This window comes from Achroia grisella, unplaced genomic scaffold (genome assembly GCF_030625045.1).
Source record: "Achroia grisella isolate CSIRO2021 unplaced genomic scaffold, CSIRO_AGI_Agris_v1 utg3297, whole genome shotgun sequence".
NCBI lineage: Eukaryota > Metazoa > Arthropoda > Insecta > Lepidoptera > Pyralidae > Achroia > Achroia grisella.
This window is the reverse complement of record NW_026712802.1, coordinates 773,784-793,196: the sequence shown is the minus strand read 5'-3', so window position 1 is coordinate 793,196 and position 19,413 is coordinate 773,784. Positions and strand designations below refer to the sequence as shown.

The 19,413-nt window shown below is 32.5% G+C and overlaps 2 protein-coding genes across 3 annotated transcripts in view; one reads left to right on the top strand and one right to left on the bottom strand.

Annotated features, from left to right (window-relative positions):
- Positions 1-19,413, top strand: part of LOC131843766 (transducin beta-like protein 2) — a 76,849-nt gene that overhangs the window by 26,445 nt on the left and 30,991 nt on the right. The window contains exon 3 of one of the 2 annotated variants that reach the window (XM_059192508.1): positions 14,919-16,253. The exons of the other annotated variant lie outside the window; for it this stretch is intronic. Coding sequence (XP_059048491.1) covers positions 14,919-16,081 — 1,163 coding nt within the window. The 3' untranslated portion in view covers positions 16,082-16,253. Of the gene's footprint in view, positions 1-14,918; positions 16,254-19,413 lie in introns of those variants that run through there. 2 annotated transcript variants of the gene reach the window in all.
- LOC131843768 (ribosome biogenesis protein WDR12 homolog) overlaps positions 3,678-19,413 on the bottom strand; it is a 258,938-nt gene continuing 243,202 nt past the window's right edge. The window contains exon 10 of the mRNA XM_059192513.1: positions 3,678-3,690. The gene's annotated coding sequence lies outside the window, so the exon portion shown is untranslated. The remainder of the gene's footprint in view (positions 3,691-19,413) is intronic.

Genomic DNA, 19,413 nt, shown 5'->3' with positions numbered 1-19,413 from the left:
ATATAGAGGTAATAACCTCTAACGTATTTTTTAATCATAATATTTATGTTAAATTCACTAGTAAGCGTGCCATAACAGAAATCGAGGTGTGCGTGAACGTTTATAAATAGGAAATTATTTATAGAAGTTTCTTACAATTCATATGTTCCCATGAATGGTTCAATATATTTTATAGTAGATGTTTCACGCAACTCTACGCGTGTAAATTGTGGTTAAAAAGTTTTAATCTAGGATCTATCTGTGCGCAAAATTTAATTCGAATCCAGTAATTTTTGTGGGAATAAGTATCAATACATACATACACACTCACAAGAATATTCGTTTATAACATTAGTAGACAGTGTGATGCGAAATATCATATAATCAATCATGAGTAATACAAACTGTCATGGCTATGAATTTGAGTTCATGTCATCGAAGAGCTTTGCGTAGGATCAAGGCCCCCAAATCTTACGCCCACAACATATAATTTGAAATCTTTTACACAAGCGATCCTTACATATTCTTACATATTTTATAAACTTTTGTCCTGTTTACATATCCATGTGCAGATCTTGCTTACCATAATGTGGGTAATATACATTATGTGCGAGATAATATAAAACATTTTTTTATGGTTATGGTATGGTTTTAGTGATACCATGGTAGGCGAATACTTTTTCCATATATGCATACCTCGACTGCAGTAATTTAATCTAATAGAAGAATTATAACTTCACAAACGAAGTTAGGATGAGAGTAATGACTTTCGTTTTTATTTGCTTGATAATGAAATCGCGTGACAATATATCTATAGATATTTACATATATAGTAAATATGAACATTCTAAATAGTATTTCAATCAGTAATTGTACAATAATCTGCAATCTAATTATAGCCATTGTCACCATCCCAATTAGCGACAAAACAAAAGCTTGGCGATGATTCCGTTATTTCCGCTCTCGTGAGTGCAGACCGCGGATGCTGTAACAGTAAACTCATAGCATAGCTTCCGAATGCATGACCTAAATAAATATTTGACCGCCAGCCACCTGGTATACCCGTATTTAGGTATCACATTGTTATGTTTTATATAACAGGAATGGCAACGTAGAGGTTGCAAATTGGAAATATAAATGCCAACATTTACTGTAGAAATGTTTACATTTATGGCAATATTAAAATTTGTCTTCAATATAATCAATTAAGGATTAATATGATTAAGTTATTAGAATTCTTAAAATTACGTAGGTCAACAAAATCTTAATAAATGATGGAAGCTAGTTATATAAACGTGGACCCATTACATATATGCTTTATCAAATGAAATCCATTTTATGTCTGGAAATACAAATTTATACTTATTGCTGTATTTGTTTAGATTTATGTATTAATTTTCCATTAGCAGCTGATAAATACAATTGATACATTTATTAGGTATATTACTTATATTTTTTCATCATCAAACATACATACATATATTGTACTATAAATTTTGTATATATTTAGAAAAATGTTGAATTTCTAAAGTATTCCAACTAAACGGCTACTACAATTGTGATGAAATTTGATAAATAGGGGTTTACGGTGATATAAAATGTGTACAAATCTATTGGAAAATCGATTTTACACGATTATTATGTTACAATACCAATTTGCGTGCGAACTTGCATTTAATTCCCTTCGGTGGTCAACGCCGCGCCGTCAAAACCATAACTGTTTCGTAAATCATAAACAGTTACTGATATTAGGTACTTTTCTTACTCTATATTCTTCTAAATTGTTTTTTTTATTTCATGGCTTTACACTGTTAGTAACAAATGTCTCTGATTGCGCTAAGTTAGAGGGCAACCTATATATAACGTTTTATATTCCCCACTGGCAACATGTTTATACTTTAATTCAGTAGGTACACGAAAGGTAAATAACTGTTTCTCAATGAAAATAGTTTAATAGTTAATTTATATAACTATTTAATACTTACTATTATGTAGGTATTGTGTTCCGTAGGTAGCATTGAACCAATGCCACTCAAGTGTAAACTGAATGAGCGAATGCCCACTGAAGGTTTCATTTGAGACCTTCAGTCTATTACATGGATGACGGGTTGCTTAACTCGTATTCGTTTATATACTTAGTCGGTGGTTTCCGTTTACAAACCACCGTATTCGTTGGGCAATACTGACGTTTGCCATCTTTTTGCATGGTGATTAATTCAAGGCTGGGCGACCACAAGAATTTTTTATAAACAAATTCATACATAATTCTATAAAGCTTTAGTAGGTACTTAGATATGGCCTATTATCTAGAGTCTTTAATCCTGGGCCTTAATTCACCACTTTTTTTAACAATCTAAATACCAATTTTATTAAAGGTGTTAAATCACCTATAGACTCCATTAGAATCGACTAATTTATCCAGGCAAGCTAAACCTAGATACCTTCTCAGACCTCATAGAAAGAACTCATTAATCCAAGGATTAATACGCGTTGGGTGGCCTGCTACACTCTCTAAGATTACGTAGGCGGCTGCTTCTTAGGTTTCAAAACAACCTCGCCCAAGTGAGCTGACTCTTGCTCTTATTATGCTCGGGTGTTTGTTTAAAGGACCGTGACTCCTTATCAGTATCTTATGAATTGTCGCTTTTTTACTTTTGTAAAACATCTACTTATTTAATGTCATATCAATATTAAGATATAAATCTTATTTATTTTACAAAAATATTGTAATATTACATCTAACAATCTTTGAATGTAGTCTGAATAGCAACCGTTACAATGAAAAATCCTTGAATGAGAGCAATATGGGCCGAAGTCGCCAATTTAATTTAATATAGGTCAGTAGAGAATCTAACTATACACGTATGTAATAGGTACCTAGTGGTCACCTATCTATATCTATTACGTAATGCCTATGTTTGTTATGTTAGTTTAGTGTCTCTTTCTATTAAATTAGTTTTTTAAAAGCGACTTCAATTTTGATGATTTTGGTATGGAATCAGCACAGGAGAAAGCCCAATGATTTTTTTTCTACTACGATGGTGGCAATACGGTCCATCTGGTGGTAAACGGTCACGGTAGCCTACAGACGCCTGAAACACCAGTGGTATCACGTCCTTACTATCTTTTAATTTTATTATCAGATCGCTGCAATGAACATAATTCTAATAACCGCAACCAAGCTTTTCCCCAAGTAACAACTATAGAAGAAGTAGAACAATATAAGATTTAAAAATAAGTCTCATATCATATCATATTATCCGTTTGGTTTCACCCACGACAAATCTCGTATAATAGTTGTGAACTAGTCTACTCTGCAAAAAAAACATGTACATATAAATGTAGTATTTAAAATTCAACCATACGTAATGACATTAAAATATTTCCAAGACAATTCCAGAAATACCTGCACGCCCATAATACAAATGCTATTTACCTCGTATTGCTCCGTATCAATTTTCCGTTTATTTTATATACATAAGAATATAATTGACGTCATTGGTCGACTTGGTCATCCTTGTAGCATATATATCGATTTTAAATAAACATAGGTGGTCTAGTGATTTAGTACACCGTCATACTTCTGATGATCGCGTGTTTGAATCTAACACGATAAAAAGTTTTATATTTGTGAGTATCATTGATTGTATTGGTCTGGATGTTTTCTAAACACCAGTATACATACATAATACGAGTATAGCTTATATTATGTATTTTATTTACAAAGAAAAATAATATCCCTATTTCTATCAGTAGTTTCGTGTGTGATACACAATTATAAACTCAGCTTAGATTAGTACTAAATGTCATTATGTGATTTTATTATTTATATTTCATTTTTAGTTGTATATACATATATACAACAAAAACAGAAAACTAGCGTAATTAGAGGGAATCATGGATTTAATATTTCTATAGTGAACAATAACTGAAAAAATGGTGCGTCTTGTTGTATAAAAAATATGGGTAAGAGGGAAGAGTAGATTTACTTTACTAAAATGTCTGTATAACAACCGAGAATGATCGGAGATGTCGGCAGGGACCGCTTTAGGCATATGAACGAATAAGATAGATGATGTGCTAAAAATGGACCGATTTAAAAGTACTTGTAACTGACGGTATTGAATTAATAGATAAAGGTAGGGGAGAGGAATGAGGTCTATTTGAAGCATTTAGCGTTTCATTGTAATCTGCAACAATCTGCCTACGATAGGTTACAAGGTGATACGAAGTATGAGTATGCTATTATTTTAAATATGATGAAGCACTTTCCTGTAATTCAATTTTAAAAGATAATATATTAAGAATTAATGCAATTACTAACAACTGAAACATTAAAAATATTGAATCACGCAAATAGGTAGTACCGACTATGATTATAATTAGATTACGATAAGATTGTTTATGTCTATTAGAGATCAATACTTGTAAAAGCATTAGCGCCAAATTGTAATCATCGATTTATTAATTATAGGTAGTCGATTAACTAAGAATAATTTCTTTCCAGTTATTACTAATGGTGATAAACCATATTGTTATAAATGTTGTTTTCATAAGAATATAGGTATACTTTTAAAATTTATATTGTAAACAAAATAACATCACATCAAATAAAAAATAACATTGGCGTCATTGGGTTTTATTATTAAAATAAAGTATCCTTTTTTTTGCAAATAAAACTATAAATTTTGCCTCATTTTCCAAACTAATGACACGAGTTCAACATTATGGTGGCATTGTACCGTCTACTATGTAAAATTAGAAATACAATTTACATAGACCGACAACATAGTGTGTAAGTCATAAGCAAGGACATTGACCGCTGTGCTAGACGGTCACTTCTATATGTACCTTAACCCGAGTACTAACATGATTTGATATAAAAAAATATAATTTTACATTCCTGTAAATAGAACTAAACTAAATTAAAAAAACATAATAAAATTAATACGAATATTTGTTAGGTTATTTTGTAGTGCTTTTTATATTTCAATGCATAATGTAGATGGTACTGGTCATCATAAGCATACCACATACCTAATATTTACTACAAAATAAAACGCTAATTACATTACATTAAAATACTTGTATGTATTTATTTTATAATCTTCCTTACCCAATCAATATCACATTTCTATGTAATTAAATGTAGATAAATATTTCAGGTATTATTATTTTTATTAAATACGTGATAGTATATCCTTCATCTCAATAGTAAATATTATACTATGCAATTATACTATAAAATGACGTATTTTAATTCTACCTAGAGATCGCACCGTCGTTGTGGCGCCGGTTGAGGGGCAATCCGTATCCGTCGGACAATCCAACATAATGATGTTCTTTGCTAATCCAATAATTCCATACTTGTATTATAATAATATTTTTTCAAAATAAAATAAAAAATATTTTTCCAGATAATTATAAAAATTATTTTACTCTCTGAAAAGTTACCTGTTTTTGTCTTCAAGAAACGCGACCACACAGCTATTGTGGAATGTTCTTGCACGACCAAACAGCTTACCAAATTGAAAAGATCTCAATTCCCAAGAAGGACCTCACAGACAATCCACTCCATACTTTATAAAAACTACGAGCGCTCTGCCGAGAGTGTACGACTTGAGAAGTCTGAAAGGTTATTCCAGAGGGACATAGGTGTATATTATATTAATATATGCATAACATTATAAGCACCCGAAATAATTCAGGGCGTGCTCTCCCCCCTAACTATGATATTAGAATACCTTTTTGCCATGGATTCCCTCCCATGAGAGAAGTATTCCTCCTCTTATGGAAATGAATTAATTGCCAATATGATTACAAGTTATGAGTTGTTAAACTTGTTTTGATAAATTGATAGCTATTTGTTACCATTACGTTTTTTATCTTATATTAATTTAACAGCTGATTCTAGTATTTATTTTAATTAGACAGATTTAAATATATATTAGGATCACTTTGTTTACTTCATTGGGTATATTTATAGTTGCTTATTTTAAACTTAATATGTAGATATGCACTTTGTAATATTAAGTGATAAGCGTTAAAATTTTTTGACTTGACTTGTATCACATCACACATATCTTTTACTTATGATTAGAAAAGTATACAAGTTTATTATATTTCACGTAAATTCAATCTACATAATTATATAAGTATCGTATTCGGTATAAGGAATATACAGTTTGTGTATGCATTTTATATTCCAGAATTTCAATTTTCATTATTCAATTATATGTCATATGGTTTTGAATAAAGAAAATATTCTGAACAAAATTTTCTAGTTCTGATTTGTTATTTATGTTTGTATGTATATCCATTATACATATTATGATGTGTGAGTAACAATTTACCGAACATAGAATTCACGGGTTAAATGCTATTGTAAGGAAAAGGAAGTATTATACTATCTATTAGTGTTTTATAGTAATTCTCCATCTGAAGTATTGTAATAGACGACAATCATTTCGTGACATATATTAAATTTTATGGATCGCAAAGCGGAATATCTTACTAAGATAATCGAACCAAACGAAAATCTCTTTAGTAAAGAGTAAACAATTTCGCAATTTTAAAAAATATTAAACAAAACCGGCAATGTCACCTCTGTTTCTGATCATGTTTTCTGATGTAATTGGAACGTTTGTTGCGTACGTGATTGTTATTCTGATAAAATACGTAAGTATTCTTAAATTATCTAATATTAGGTATATTCGTTAATAGTTATATGAACCTGTTTATTAATTTTAAATAATCAGGGTTTTCCTTGTTACGAGTATTTCTGAAATACGCAGTAGGCGCCAACTACGGGAACAAAGTACAAATATATCAGTACAAGAGCTTCTTTTTGGAAATAATCTCTGTAACAAGCATGTGAAATAGGCGTTGGCGTTAAATACTCCTATTATGAGAGGAAATCCGTTCTCAGTAGTTTTACAATAATGATTGTTATAATGATAATGATCTTTAGTTCCTTTGTACACGCATATCCTAAGTCTGATCTATAGAATAATCCTAATAATATATATGAATATGATTAGATATATTTTTAAATAACATAAACAATCAAATTATTTCACCAAGGTAGACTTTGTACAAAGTTACTACGTGGGTAATTCTATCTACATATCTCTGTCGCCACACAGCTTACTTAGTAAGATGTGTTTCCATTGAATATACACCATATGGCAGTGAAATTACCGAGTACAAAGCCATGGCATCTTTTTTATTTGTAATGGCGATGTATGAGTTGTACCACAGGTGTCACATGTTAAAATTAAGTTCGTGGAGCTGTTCCTGTCTTGTCAATCAGATGGGCTGTCAGCTTGATTGCTATTACATTTGTAAAAGGAAATATATTAAAGTAATGAAAATATGAAAGTGGTGTATAGATGGAAATCTAGGCTAGATACACATTACCTTCATTTAGACGCTAATTACATCTTGTATCATCTCAGTTCGCCAATATTCACGTATGTTTTGATATAAATGTGACATCCTTTGTCGTTATTTATTACCAGATTAGACGACTTCCTATTAGTATATGTATGTATTGTGACTGAGTTAATAAAGATGATGCCACCTGCGTGCGGTATTACATTCGGGTCTCGTATCAGGTAGTTCGATTTAAGCCCACGCCGTCTTACGAACGTGCCCCGAAAACGTTATTTTTCCGGTTACATGTAGACTAGTTTTGTCTCGTTCGAGTGACCGTTAGTTACCTCAATGATCGGAGGACCACTGAGTTTAGTAACATTTTGCCAACATACCTGCATATATCATTCCACATATTTCCCATACTCGTAAACAAGGAAAGATGAAAAAAACTATTTAAGTTTTCAGTTCATTGTCATTTTCAATTCAATAAAAATCAACATAATAAATGTGAAAAGAAAATTCTTTCTTTCTTACTTCTGGATGCTCCTGTCCTAATAGCTCCTATTAAACATCTTTGATGTTTGATAGGAGTACTTTAGCACTGTATTTATTATTAATTTATTCTAATATTTTTTATAGATTACTTATTTACGTAGGTGTGTGCCGATTATTTGGACATTCGATATGGTTTTTCCTCAAGCACAATTTGGGTTTTGATAATTTTTTTATTTGTATCTTCATTATAGTAACCCATTAAGGTGTTAGATTATAAGAGGCGAATATTAGCCTAATTAAAATTCACAGGCTGTTATATTTTGAGATTTTCGTCTCTAGCAGGTCTACAACACACCAGTGTCTGTTGTATTTTATTCCTTGAGTTGCCTCTTACGACATCCTAGTCTAAAAACAATATTGTTAAAATATTGTATACATATACAAATGATGCTACATGTACCTGGATAATACAAACTAGTAAATGTCAATAATAATGGATCTATTCATCAAGAACTTGCTGGCGAAATATATGTACATGGACATGTCTAAAATATACCTGCGTGTAGTGTGCTTTAAGATAAGACCGCTGCAAAAAATATACAAAACTGACCCGGTAACTTTACCAAAAGCTATTGTTGTTTGGGTAAGTATGATAAGACACTGGTTTAGTTGCCATAGTTGTTACAGTTTCCGTTAAAAATGTGCGTATTGCGTCCGTTTAGCTGGTTATGAAATGGTATTGCATTTTACGTTTCACATAATATTGATGGGTTTGTTCATTTGATTTACTCATAATTTGACTGCGATTCATGCTGTCTTAGTCATATTGGCAACGTGAGCTCCTTGACCCAGTTGGACGCGTCGTATCGTGCTGGTGGTCACTGCTGCCATCTGAACAAGCCGATGATGTTCAACTTTCACCGAAACGCCTCACTGTATTGTATTATAGCCGTAACACACGTCCAAACCTGCGCGATCGTATCCATTTGCAATACTTTGTAGTGCGATACGGTCTTGCGTAGGGATGATCGATATTAGAAAAACATCGATGTTTGATTAAAAATCTAATTAAAATATCGATTTCTGTATCGATATTGTATTTATTCTCATACTTATGACAAGCACATATTTATTTAAGAGTATATTTATGTTTTTATGTTCTATACGACGTGAAATCCCTATAATATATACTATTATCCGAATACACATAAATGTTTGAGGAATTGTACTACAATTTTATGTGGTACAGAGCTTAATAGAGTCGCTGTGCGCACCGTGCAAGGTTCGCACATGTGTTTATGCTCTTACAAAGATAACAAGTTTCCCTTTTGTTTTCGCAAATCGAACACAAACATAACACGTGCGGTGGTTTCGTTGTAAAACAAAGAATAAATAGACACTAGACAAAACTATTATTACCCTTGTATTGTGGTTACAATACTTTTCTTTGAGTAGGTACCATTGTTTAAGTAAATATGAGACCTTTTTTGTAATAAAGGTAATTACTTCCAATAATTTCTTAAGGTTTATTGTGTTATTATGTTTGCAATATAACACACAAACCTATTTTAAATACACAATATTACTATACTTATAATTACGGTTATTCATATATTATACTGCCTATACAATATTAGTAGTTTACGTGTGTAAGATAATTTTACTCTAAATTTTGTTACCAGTCAAGGTTTCGCACCGGTTTTACTTAGGTAACTTATAACGAATGTAAGTTCCGGTAATACTCTTCGCTTGGCGTGGCCCACTGACCGCGATTATCAGGCAGTAGTATATAAATATATGCATCAGAAGTAGATGTTCACATTTTTTTTATATGTAAAACAAGCCGGTGTAGTTTTCGCGTAACACATATACAAACGTACAATTTTCAAAAATGATATGGTCAATAATCTGGCAGTAGTAATTCAGACATTATATCGAGTAACTTAGATAAAATAAATACAATAGAATTGAGAACTTTCTCCTTTTTGAATGCGGTTGAAAGTATAAGTAAATTCTACTTGCTCTTTTGAAAACAAACATGTTTATTCATGTAGGGCTATATTTTTTTTTCTTATGTATAATAATGGAATGGTGCTCCCGTCTGTGCTAACGGTTTATGCTGGCGGGGCACCAGTGGACGATGAGAAGATGAGCATGAAGGTCAGGTCAGATAACCCATCGTGGTACATTTATCAGGAATTATCACGATGGTTTCCAGGGGAACCATGTGTAGGTCATCCTGATATTACATTCCTAGCAATGGGGTTTTATTATATTAGACCACATTACTAGCAATCCCCTTCCCTCCTGTAGGTCTATATTATACTTATGGTAAATGTTAATTCGCAATGTAATTTTAGCGGAGAACTAAAAATAAAAAATATGTATCTGTCTTAGGAAATAAGAAATTTATTGTTTCTATATATTTTATGCTAACTTCGTCATCTCTACTAACGACCTAGCTCGTCCATAAACTGTTATGCATAGTTTACTGTTAATAGTCGTTAATTGTTCGAGTACAATAAAGCTCTAAAATTAAGGGATTGTAATTAAAATGTCATTACTTAAGTCATTGACAAAAATATCATTCATGGTTTAATTAATGGAAAGTAGGTTTATTTTAATTATGTAAGCATAAACTGCGCTAAAAACTAGCCATGACACCTATTTTAAAGTTGCAAACTCGAAGAAAATATGTATAGAAAAGTATGAAAATACTATCAGTATTTTCATACTTTTCTATACATATTTTTATATTCATATCTCTTTTAGAGCCTGCAAATTAAATACGTGTAATAAGTAAAAGTCTCCAGGAGCGTATCATAAACATTAGTTTATGTAGGAAAAAATGGAAGTACATATATTTCCATTAATATTGATATTAATAAAGTAAATATTTTTTGGTACTATTTTATTATTATAGAAAGAAAATGGAAACAATTATGAAACCATTAATAATTTACACTTATGAACAATATTTAACTTACCCAGATTATTACTGCATGTTTATAAGACATGATCATCAGAAAGAAAAATATTTTTGAGATATAATCTCTCAATTTGTATTTCTTAATACACCTTTATTTTTTGTGGGGTACTTTTTTAAATATTTGATTAATTCAATGTCGGCGTGAATAGTTATTGCATAATTTACTCAACAGTACAATACTTTTAATTTTTGGTTTATGTAAATCGTGATTACTGACCACGTTGTTCTCGTTGTAGACAATTATACGTGTTCTGGACGTTTTTTACTGTTTTATAAACATTAAATTTCTTCAAGAGTATTTTTAACTTCACGAGAAATATACATCTCCAATCTCGTTGAGTTCGTTCATCTGTGAATTTGTTTCTTCACTGCTCATTTAACTGTAAATGATTCTGGAAACATGTTACTATTTTTGAAAATGCTACAAATGCTTTACGGATACTTTCCTAGTAATATAAAATCAGCTTGAAATTACAATTATAATAAATTTATTTTCAAAGCTAAATTGCATTTAAACTTTCTTGAAAACTTGCAAAAGTTACCTACGTTTGCAAGTTTTCAAAAATTTAAATAAAAAAATCAACAACAACTAACTTATTCTCTCTTATTTTCTTGAAGAAAATCTTTATTTACGTTAAATTAATTTAGATAATTCCTTACTTTTATCTTAATAAATTAAACTATACATGACAGTACACATGCTTATGTAATATATTATAATATAAATACAAACAATTTTAATACCACATTGCATAATTTAAATGTATGCCTTGTTAGTTTCTGGTAGCGAACTACGTAATGTAATTAGCTATATACTTATGTTTGTTTATTAAATTTGAAGTAAATATATGAATATTGATCAATAAGATCTTAACGGAAGCCATCCAATTACTTAAATTATTGTTGTCTTGGCGCCAACTCGTATGATCAAGACGACGTCAGTCTGCGTCTAATTCGGTTTACGATACCGTTTGTGCGATGCGCATTTTGACATCGATCCGAAGGTTATCGCGGCGATGTCAGCGACCAGTCACTGAGCGCCCACACCCGCTTGTATACAAACAATACACATGCTCATACCACAGTGTAACAACACAAGTTACAGTAGCTTAACTCTGTTCGAGCCCACCGCAATCTCTATATGAAATTGGATTTTTTAAGTTTTCAGTTATATACTTACATATGATTGTCACGAATCGCAATTACGCAGACTATTTTGCTCTTAAATACATTTACAGTATTTAATTTATTCGTAAATTGACCTAATCTGCATCGAAAGTTAACAGAAAATTATTACTGCTACTTGAATATTTTTATGGCATCTGAGTCTGTTAATTAAAAAATAAGTCGGGATATTTCACACTATGTGGGTTTGAGTTAGTCTAAACTTATTTATATATAAATTGATTTATATAAATCACGTTTTATTTTTACATTGGACTTATTTTCACAACAAAGATTGATGATTTAAATATTATACGTACTCATTTTAGTAACCTGTGTCGTATGAAATTATTAAATCCTCTGTGGAGGCAATAGTTATTAAAATGTTTTATTAATATCGTAGTCTAAATTACACGTCCCCTTTATCATTCTATAAGCTATGAGTGTTTGTAAAATTGAGTTGAAGTACTGCTTTCATCTAAAATTTGATATACACGCGGCATGATGTACGCTACGGACGTTTGCTTTCGCAAACTATACCCTTCATACGTATATAATATATGTACATGTGCGCTTGATACTCTTGATATGAAGTTCATTTAAGATTGTTGATCCGAATATGTCGGTTCAACTTATCAATGAATGATAGAAACGGTCACTTCTACATGACGCAGAATGTGCCATATATAATTAGCACGTCTATATAATTTATATTTTAAAATGTACTTTTATTATATTATCACTTTAAAAATAGATATAATAGAAACAAAGGACGATAACTGATTAAGCGATTCAATTATCATTGCTAAGTAGTTTAAACTGCAGCAATATCTACCTGATACAAATGTAGGACACAGGTAAGCTGGTAGGCGGCTACCTTCTGTTAAAACCAATGAGTAATTTATAACAAAAGCTTTCTGGGTAGTAAAACCCTAATTTCAAAGAAAGGTTAAATAATTACAGTCGATAAGATGGGTTGCTTTTTATGGCACACATTGTTCTCAGGTACGTTGAGAATTTCTTTGTAACTGATAGTTCACACAAATGTTTATACGCTGCAGGTCACGTCAACAGCCCACCTAGGTGCGCGTTGGCTTGACGTCAGATCAATTTCTGAACGTGTTAATTTCATAAATATTGAGCACGTGGTTGTTTTTACGTATTAGTTTCTGTAGGTGACTCCTCTGATAAATTATCAGTATTCTCGTCTTTATGATTCTTGTCTTTGTGGCTACGATGTTACTACGCAGTAGCGTTGAGTACATGTAGGGTAATTACGTATGTAGTTTCCATTTAATCAAACTGATACGAATATAATATTGTATGAAATCACGTATTTGTACTGATTCACATAAAGTGAATAAAATTACGCGAATAAATGATTTTGTTAGTTATTGTATTAGTAATATTAATTACATTTTTCTTATAATATAAATTATAAGTTTATATTACATTTGTTATTAAATCTTATATATAAAATTCTCGTGTCACAATGTTAGTACCATACGCCTCTGAAACGGCTTGACCGATTTTTATGAAATATTATATGCATATTCATTAGGTCTGAGAATCGGATACTATCTATTTTTCATACTCCTAAGTGGTAAGGGTTGTCCCCCCCTAACATTATTCTTTTATTTTTTGGGCAAAATTTTTTATTTTTTTTAAAGTGTCATTAAAAATAGATACAATCCTAAATTTTCACCCTTCTATCACCAACCCCTATTCTTTTTATAACGTTATTAATTTATATGGCAAAACAACGTTTGCCGGGACAGCTAGTAAACTATAAATTAATTGTTTTGTTAAACACGAAATGTCTTAAAGTAACAAAATTTGTGTGTTGGAATGAACACAGTAGATTAATAATTTAGATTATTATTAATAATTAAGAGAGTAGATTAATAAAAAAAAAATTAATTCGGTTCAGAATTGGCAAACTAACTGCGTAATGAGTGATTAAAAATAATCTACTTGAATACCTTCCCGTTTTCAATTGAGTTATGCTATGAAATATCAGAGGCAGAGTAATAATTATTTCTTCTGAAATGTCTAGTATCTAAGCAAGCTACTTATATGTATTTGAACCTAAATAAGTTTTTATCTTATTAATTTGGGGTCCATTATGAGAATATTGGAAATTGAACACATGAATTTTTTTTGGTATGTAGGTAGGTAATTTAGTCATATTTAGATTATTTTCTTTTGCATTTCTTTATTATTATTCTATGCAAAACTGTTATGTAAAATTTTATGTTACAAATTTATTTATGTTAATTTTAAATGACATCATTAGTAACATTATAAATAGTCAAAATATATATTTATTAATTAATACTTAATGGCAAGTAATATTGATTGAGCTATATGGGCGTTAATGAGCAGATGTAATTTGGATAATGTAGTTAAAACATTCTAACAGATATATAGCTAAGTGAAGTAGAAAGTGGATTTAGTTTGGTCGCGTGTTCGATGTAGATAGTACACCTACAACCGGCCACACCGCGACGCGAACATATCAGCTGATCCGCGTAAACAAACCGGCCGACGGTTGTTATACCGAGCACTCAACAGTGCTTGGAACTTAATACAATATTATATGTTTCATAGAAATATAGTATATAATAAAAAAAGTGTAGAAATATTTAAATGCATTTTCACAAAGAAGTTTTATTATTGTTTAGAAAAATGAGAATAGGCCGGTCGATTGTCATGTCCCGTTAACGAAGGCGCGCTACCTACGTGACGTATAAAGCGTGGGCTGCCCCACCAGCGCGCATTAGTACAGCGCCCGCGCGCGCGTCAACACGTATCAGCTGTATCCAGCTCCGCGTTCGTTCTCGACTCTATGTGTATACAAGCCAGCCAAGAAACATGCATTTTTGTATTCAACTCCATGATTGGTTTTATCAAGAGACCGTCGCGACGGTGGACTCGGCCAGCATTGCAGCACGCCGGCGCAAACCCCGTGATCGACGCCGCCCCCCGTCCTCGCCGCCGACGCCGTCGACGCCGCAGAGAATCTCTACGGAAGAACTAGCAGAGGCTCTTCGCCCTCATTTGCTGTCACCTAAGCGAATGTGGGCTTTGGGATATCCGTTGGAAATAGAACCAAATTCATCGAAAGCAGTGGTTTACATAAATCCACCGCCTCGGCCTCGACCTCTACCGCATACAACTTGGGATGTAAATGCTCCAGTATTTGTGCCTAGTGGCTCGCAAAGTGACAGTGGACGAGGTTCGTGGGGATCAACACCACGATCTGACAGTGACGAAGAAGCGGATAGTGTGGAACATTTGTGTGTGCGTTGTGATAAAATGTTTCGAATGACTCGCGAAGGTGAATATTTGAAAGAAGAACCGTGTTTATACCACTGGGGCCGTCTCATCGGAGACTCCTATGCGTGCTGTAATTTTTCAATTGGTGCTAGAGGCTGCAGTACCGCTCGTTTTCATGTATGGAGTGGAACACGACCTGGAATGAACGGGCCTCTTGAAGGATATGTACGTGCACGAACGCCTCGCGGAGGGGTGTATGCGCTTGATGCAGAAATGTGTTACACAACTGCAGGATTTGAGTTAGCAAGTATTGCAGTTATAGCAGCAGATGGCCGACTTGTTTATAAATCGCTAGTGAAGCCAAGTTCGCCTGTTGTTGACCACAATACCCGATTCTCAGGCATCAGGCCGCGCGACTTGGGGCGCGCGACCAAGACGCTGAGAGATGTGCAAAATGATATACTGGGATTTGTAGGCACGGATACGATACTCATTGGCCACGCATTGGATAATGATCTCAGAGCTTTGAAGTTGCTGCATACAGCAGTAGTGGATACATGTGCATTGTATCCTCACGCCAGAGGTTTCCCGTTAAGGCGATCACTGCGTGCCCTTTCGGAGGAGTTGCTTGGGCGAGTTGTGCAGCGGGGCACCGCAGGGCATTCGCCTATAGAAGACGCTCGAGCAGCTATGGATTTGGTTCTTCTTAAAGTGCACGAAGAAAGAGCAAGCCGTGCCCGAATCTCAAATCAGTTGCCAGTTTTGCAACCCTATGACCCTTTAATCTGTGCCGCCTAAATTATAAATTGACGAATGTTTTATGGACATGATTAGGTACTATGATTTCCTACTATGTTATTATAAATGTGTAATGAAAGGACGATTTTTGTGACAATAACGTTGACGGAGAGCGCGTACTGAATAACAAACAGTATGTGCCTTCGAATTGCAGTATGGCAATAAACGTGATATTTTTCTAAATCTTGTCATCTAATTATTTAATCCTTTTCCTACCTCAAGTAATACAAAGACATAATAAATCGTTAGATAGGTATATAATCTAGTTTGCTGGTTTAGATAGTTATCATTGCTCTACAAATAACAATTCAGATTCATGTCTTCACATAAGTAGATGTCTGATAATAATGGTTTAGTTATTAATTCTATATGTGTCTATTTTTGTGTTTCTATAGAACTATAAACACTTTCACTAAGCTGGCTCGGTTTCTCTACTACCACTACGTAATCAGTTGCCATTTGCCACGTATATGTGAGAGCAAACATAACAAAATAACTATACTATATCTAGGTTTGTTTACACGCCTTAATTCATTAAAGTTTGTAGAATTCATTCATGTAGATTACTTTTATTTGAATCATGATCATTCAGCTTTATAGTTCTGTTGATGTAAAAAAGTTACTGGATTATGACATACTTTAATGCTATAATGATGCATAAGTATATAATAACCAAACAGGAAAATGTCATGATCTAATTTCATTATAAATTACAAAATCATTATTTTAAACAAACAATGAGTAAATATGTTATCGTTAACGCCAATAACATGATACAATATCAAATTATTAGCTTCTCGCTTGCCCGGTGAGGTAGTGACTCAGCTCTCACCTCTGTTTTATTCTCAAGAACTGAGTCACAAGAAAACGCGACATTTCCCGTTAGTGTACACATGAGTAACGTGTCTGTTTACATGGAAATAATCTGGTTCATCTCTTCGTTAGGTTCATAGCGTTATTATTTTATTATAAAAATGATTGAAATCGCTAAACAATATTAAAGTACCGGAAACGAATGTTGTATTCTTTTCTATCTTACGAAAAATTTCTGTTGCTTTATTTTATTTGAAATTATGTCCAAAAACCACTAAAATATTTGTTCGTATTATCTCTAACTGGTATGTAATACCAGTACGAAATTGATCTGTCTTTATCTTGTAAAAATAATTCTATTACATATATCCATTATTAAAGAGTAATATAAATATTTTACTGAATAAAGCAGTAGGTACATTTAAAAAACTTGCATACATAGTTGCTCTTCTTAAATTACAGATACTGTATCAACAGACCGTGTACTCTTGTTACATAATTTGCTTATATAAACATTATGACGAAATGATTGGATGAGCAGGCCGAATGACTTCCACCTCGGTAGACTAAGTCGCAGAAAACCATTAATAATGTAGAATTGCAAACTTATTCAGTTTCTTATCATGAATTATGTTATTTAAAACTATATAATCACTTATTATTTCACTATTGTTAATATAAGTTGTCACTAAATTAACTAATTTGTCACCTGAAAATAACTGACTATCAACAAAACCATATAGTATACAAAAATACCAGTAAACTATTTTATGTAAATATGACCTGCTGACCGATAGCAAATGTTACGTTTATAAGTTACATATTATATATGTACATATACATGTGCTCATGTATAATATATAAAATCTAACAATGGGCATATGGCATGTAGCAATATTTACAAATACGAGCATTTTATCGTACCTTGATAATCGAGGATAAAAACTTCCTTACTAGATAATGTAGATACGTATTACCACACCTACCAATAAATTACGCGTGATAGATTTCTTACTTGTGTATTTCGTAGTTTGATAGAGAATCATCTTTATCATAACAAACAATTAATTAACGCTTCGAATTTGGTTCTGGTTTTTTCCCAGAATAGGAGTATGTAATTCCACTATTACAATGTTCATATTAGACTTTATTTCGAGACTTCCTACTTTTGTACTAGTTTCCTTTGTCCCGTAATCACTTCCCGGATGAAAGGAAATAAAGACGACAGAGAATCTCAATTTCCTGTTTTCAAGTGATCAATATGTCGATTCGAGTCAAACATTACGACAGCAGGTATCTTTTCTAAACTTATCGGTTATTATGATTGGCATATGTGATAACATTTTCATATCAGCAAAACAATAAACAGCTGTTAATTTCGCCACATTTCTGGGAACGGAAATGGTGCTCTACTCGTCATCGTCGGCCGTGCTCGAAATAGACTTTTACAACGTAAGTATACCTACATATTTATACATAAAGGGTTTCTTGATAAACGACTGTCGCTAAAATCAGACGATATGTCGCCGCTAATGTCGTCTATAGATAGGACAATAATCTTGTTATCATTGCTGTAACAAATATTATATGTCATAATATATAGGAAAAGTCTACAGACAGTTGTTAGTTCATGAATTCGTGCTCGAATGTCTATTATGCACTATCATCTTATACCTATTTGATGACATAGGTATATAAACCTAGTTAATTTTTCTAATTTTTCTATATAAGTACTATCTTATTTGAAATTGTTGTATTGAACAATTTCATCATTATTCTCACTCTCTATACTACGCTCTCGTTCATTGGAATAGTTTGACGTGTCGTCTCGAGTGTTATGAAATAGTATACAAAACATGAATGATGTTGCGTTTGTAAACTAAACATATTCAAAACAACGGTGTCCATAGCGTCGTTCAATTTTGCCGTGTCAATACGTATTTCACAATAGGACTTGCACAAAGTATAGTGGATTTCGTCATCTTCCCCACTACTAGCCATTAACAAAGACCCTCCACTTAGTGTCCTACAATATTATACTCATACGTTACTTTATGAGAAAATGTGATGTAGACATGCGAAAATACACCTACTTGTAATATGTGTGTAATGTTATGAATACTAGGATTATTATATACCATGCGCTTTTTTAAAATTAATGTTATTAATCATATTTAGTGTCATCTCTTCTGGACCTAAATTCATATTCATGTCCTAAAATATTACATTTTACATTTAAACGATTTGTGTTTTTGTAAATAATACAGATAGAGTGTAAATTCACCTGTTTGATGAAAGAAATTGTGTGTCATTGAACTTACCCTACTAATGAATCATGCGAGCGTGATATTGACATTTGTAGAGTTTACTGAAGCTTACCATTAAATTACTTACCAAGTTACCAAGGTGATAACAAATTTGTGACGTGACCGTACCAACGGCCTGCCCACGGGTCTGAATCTGCGATGACGCTTGGCCTCAATCGACTGTACACTCGAACCTTGAATTTTGTATCTCTG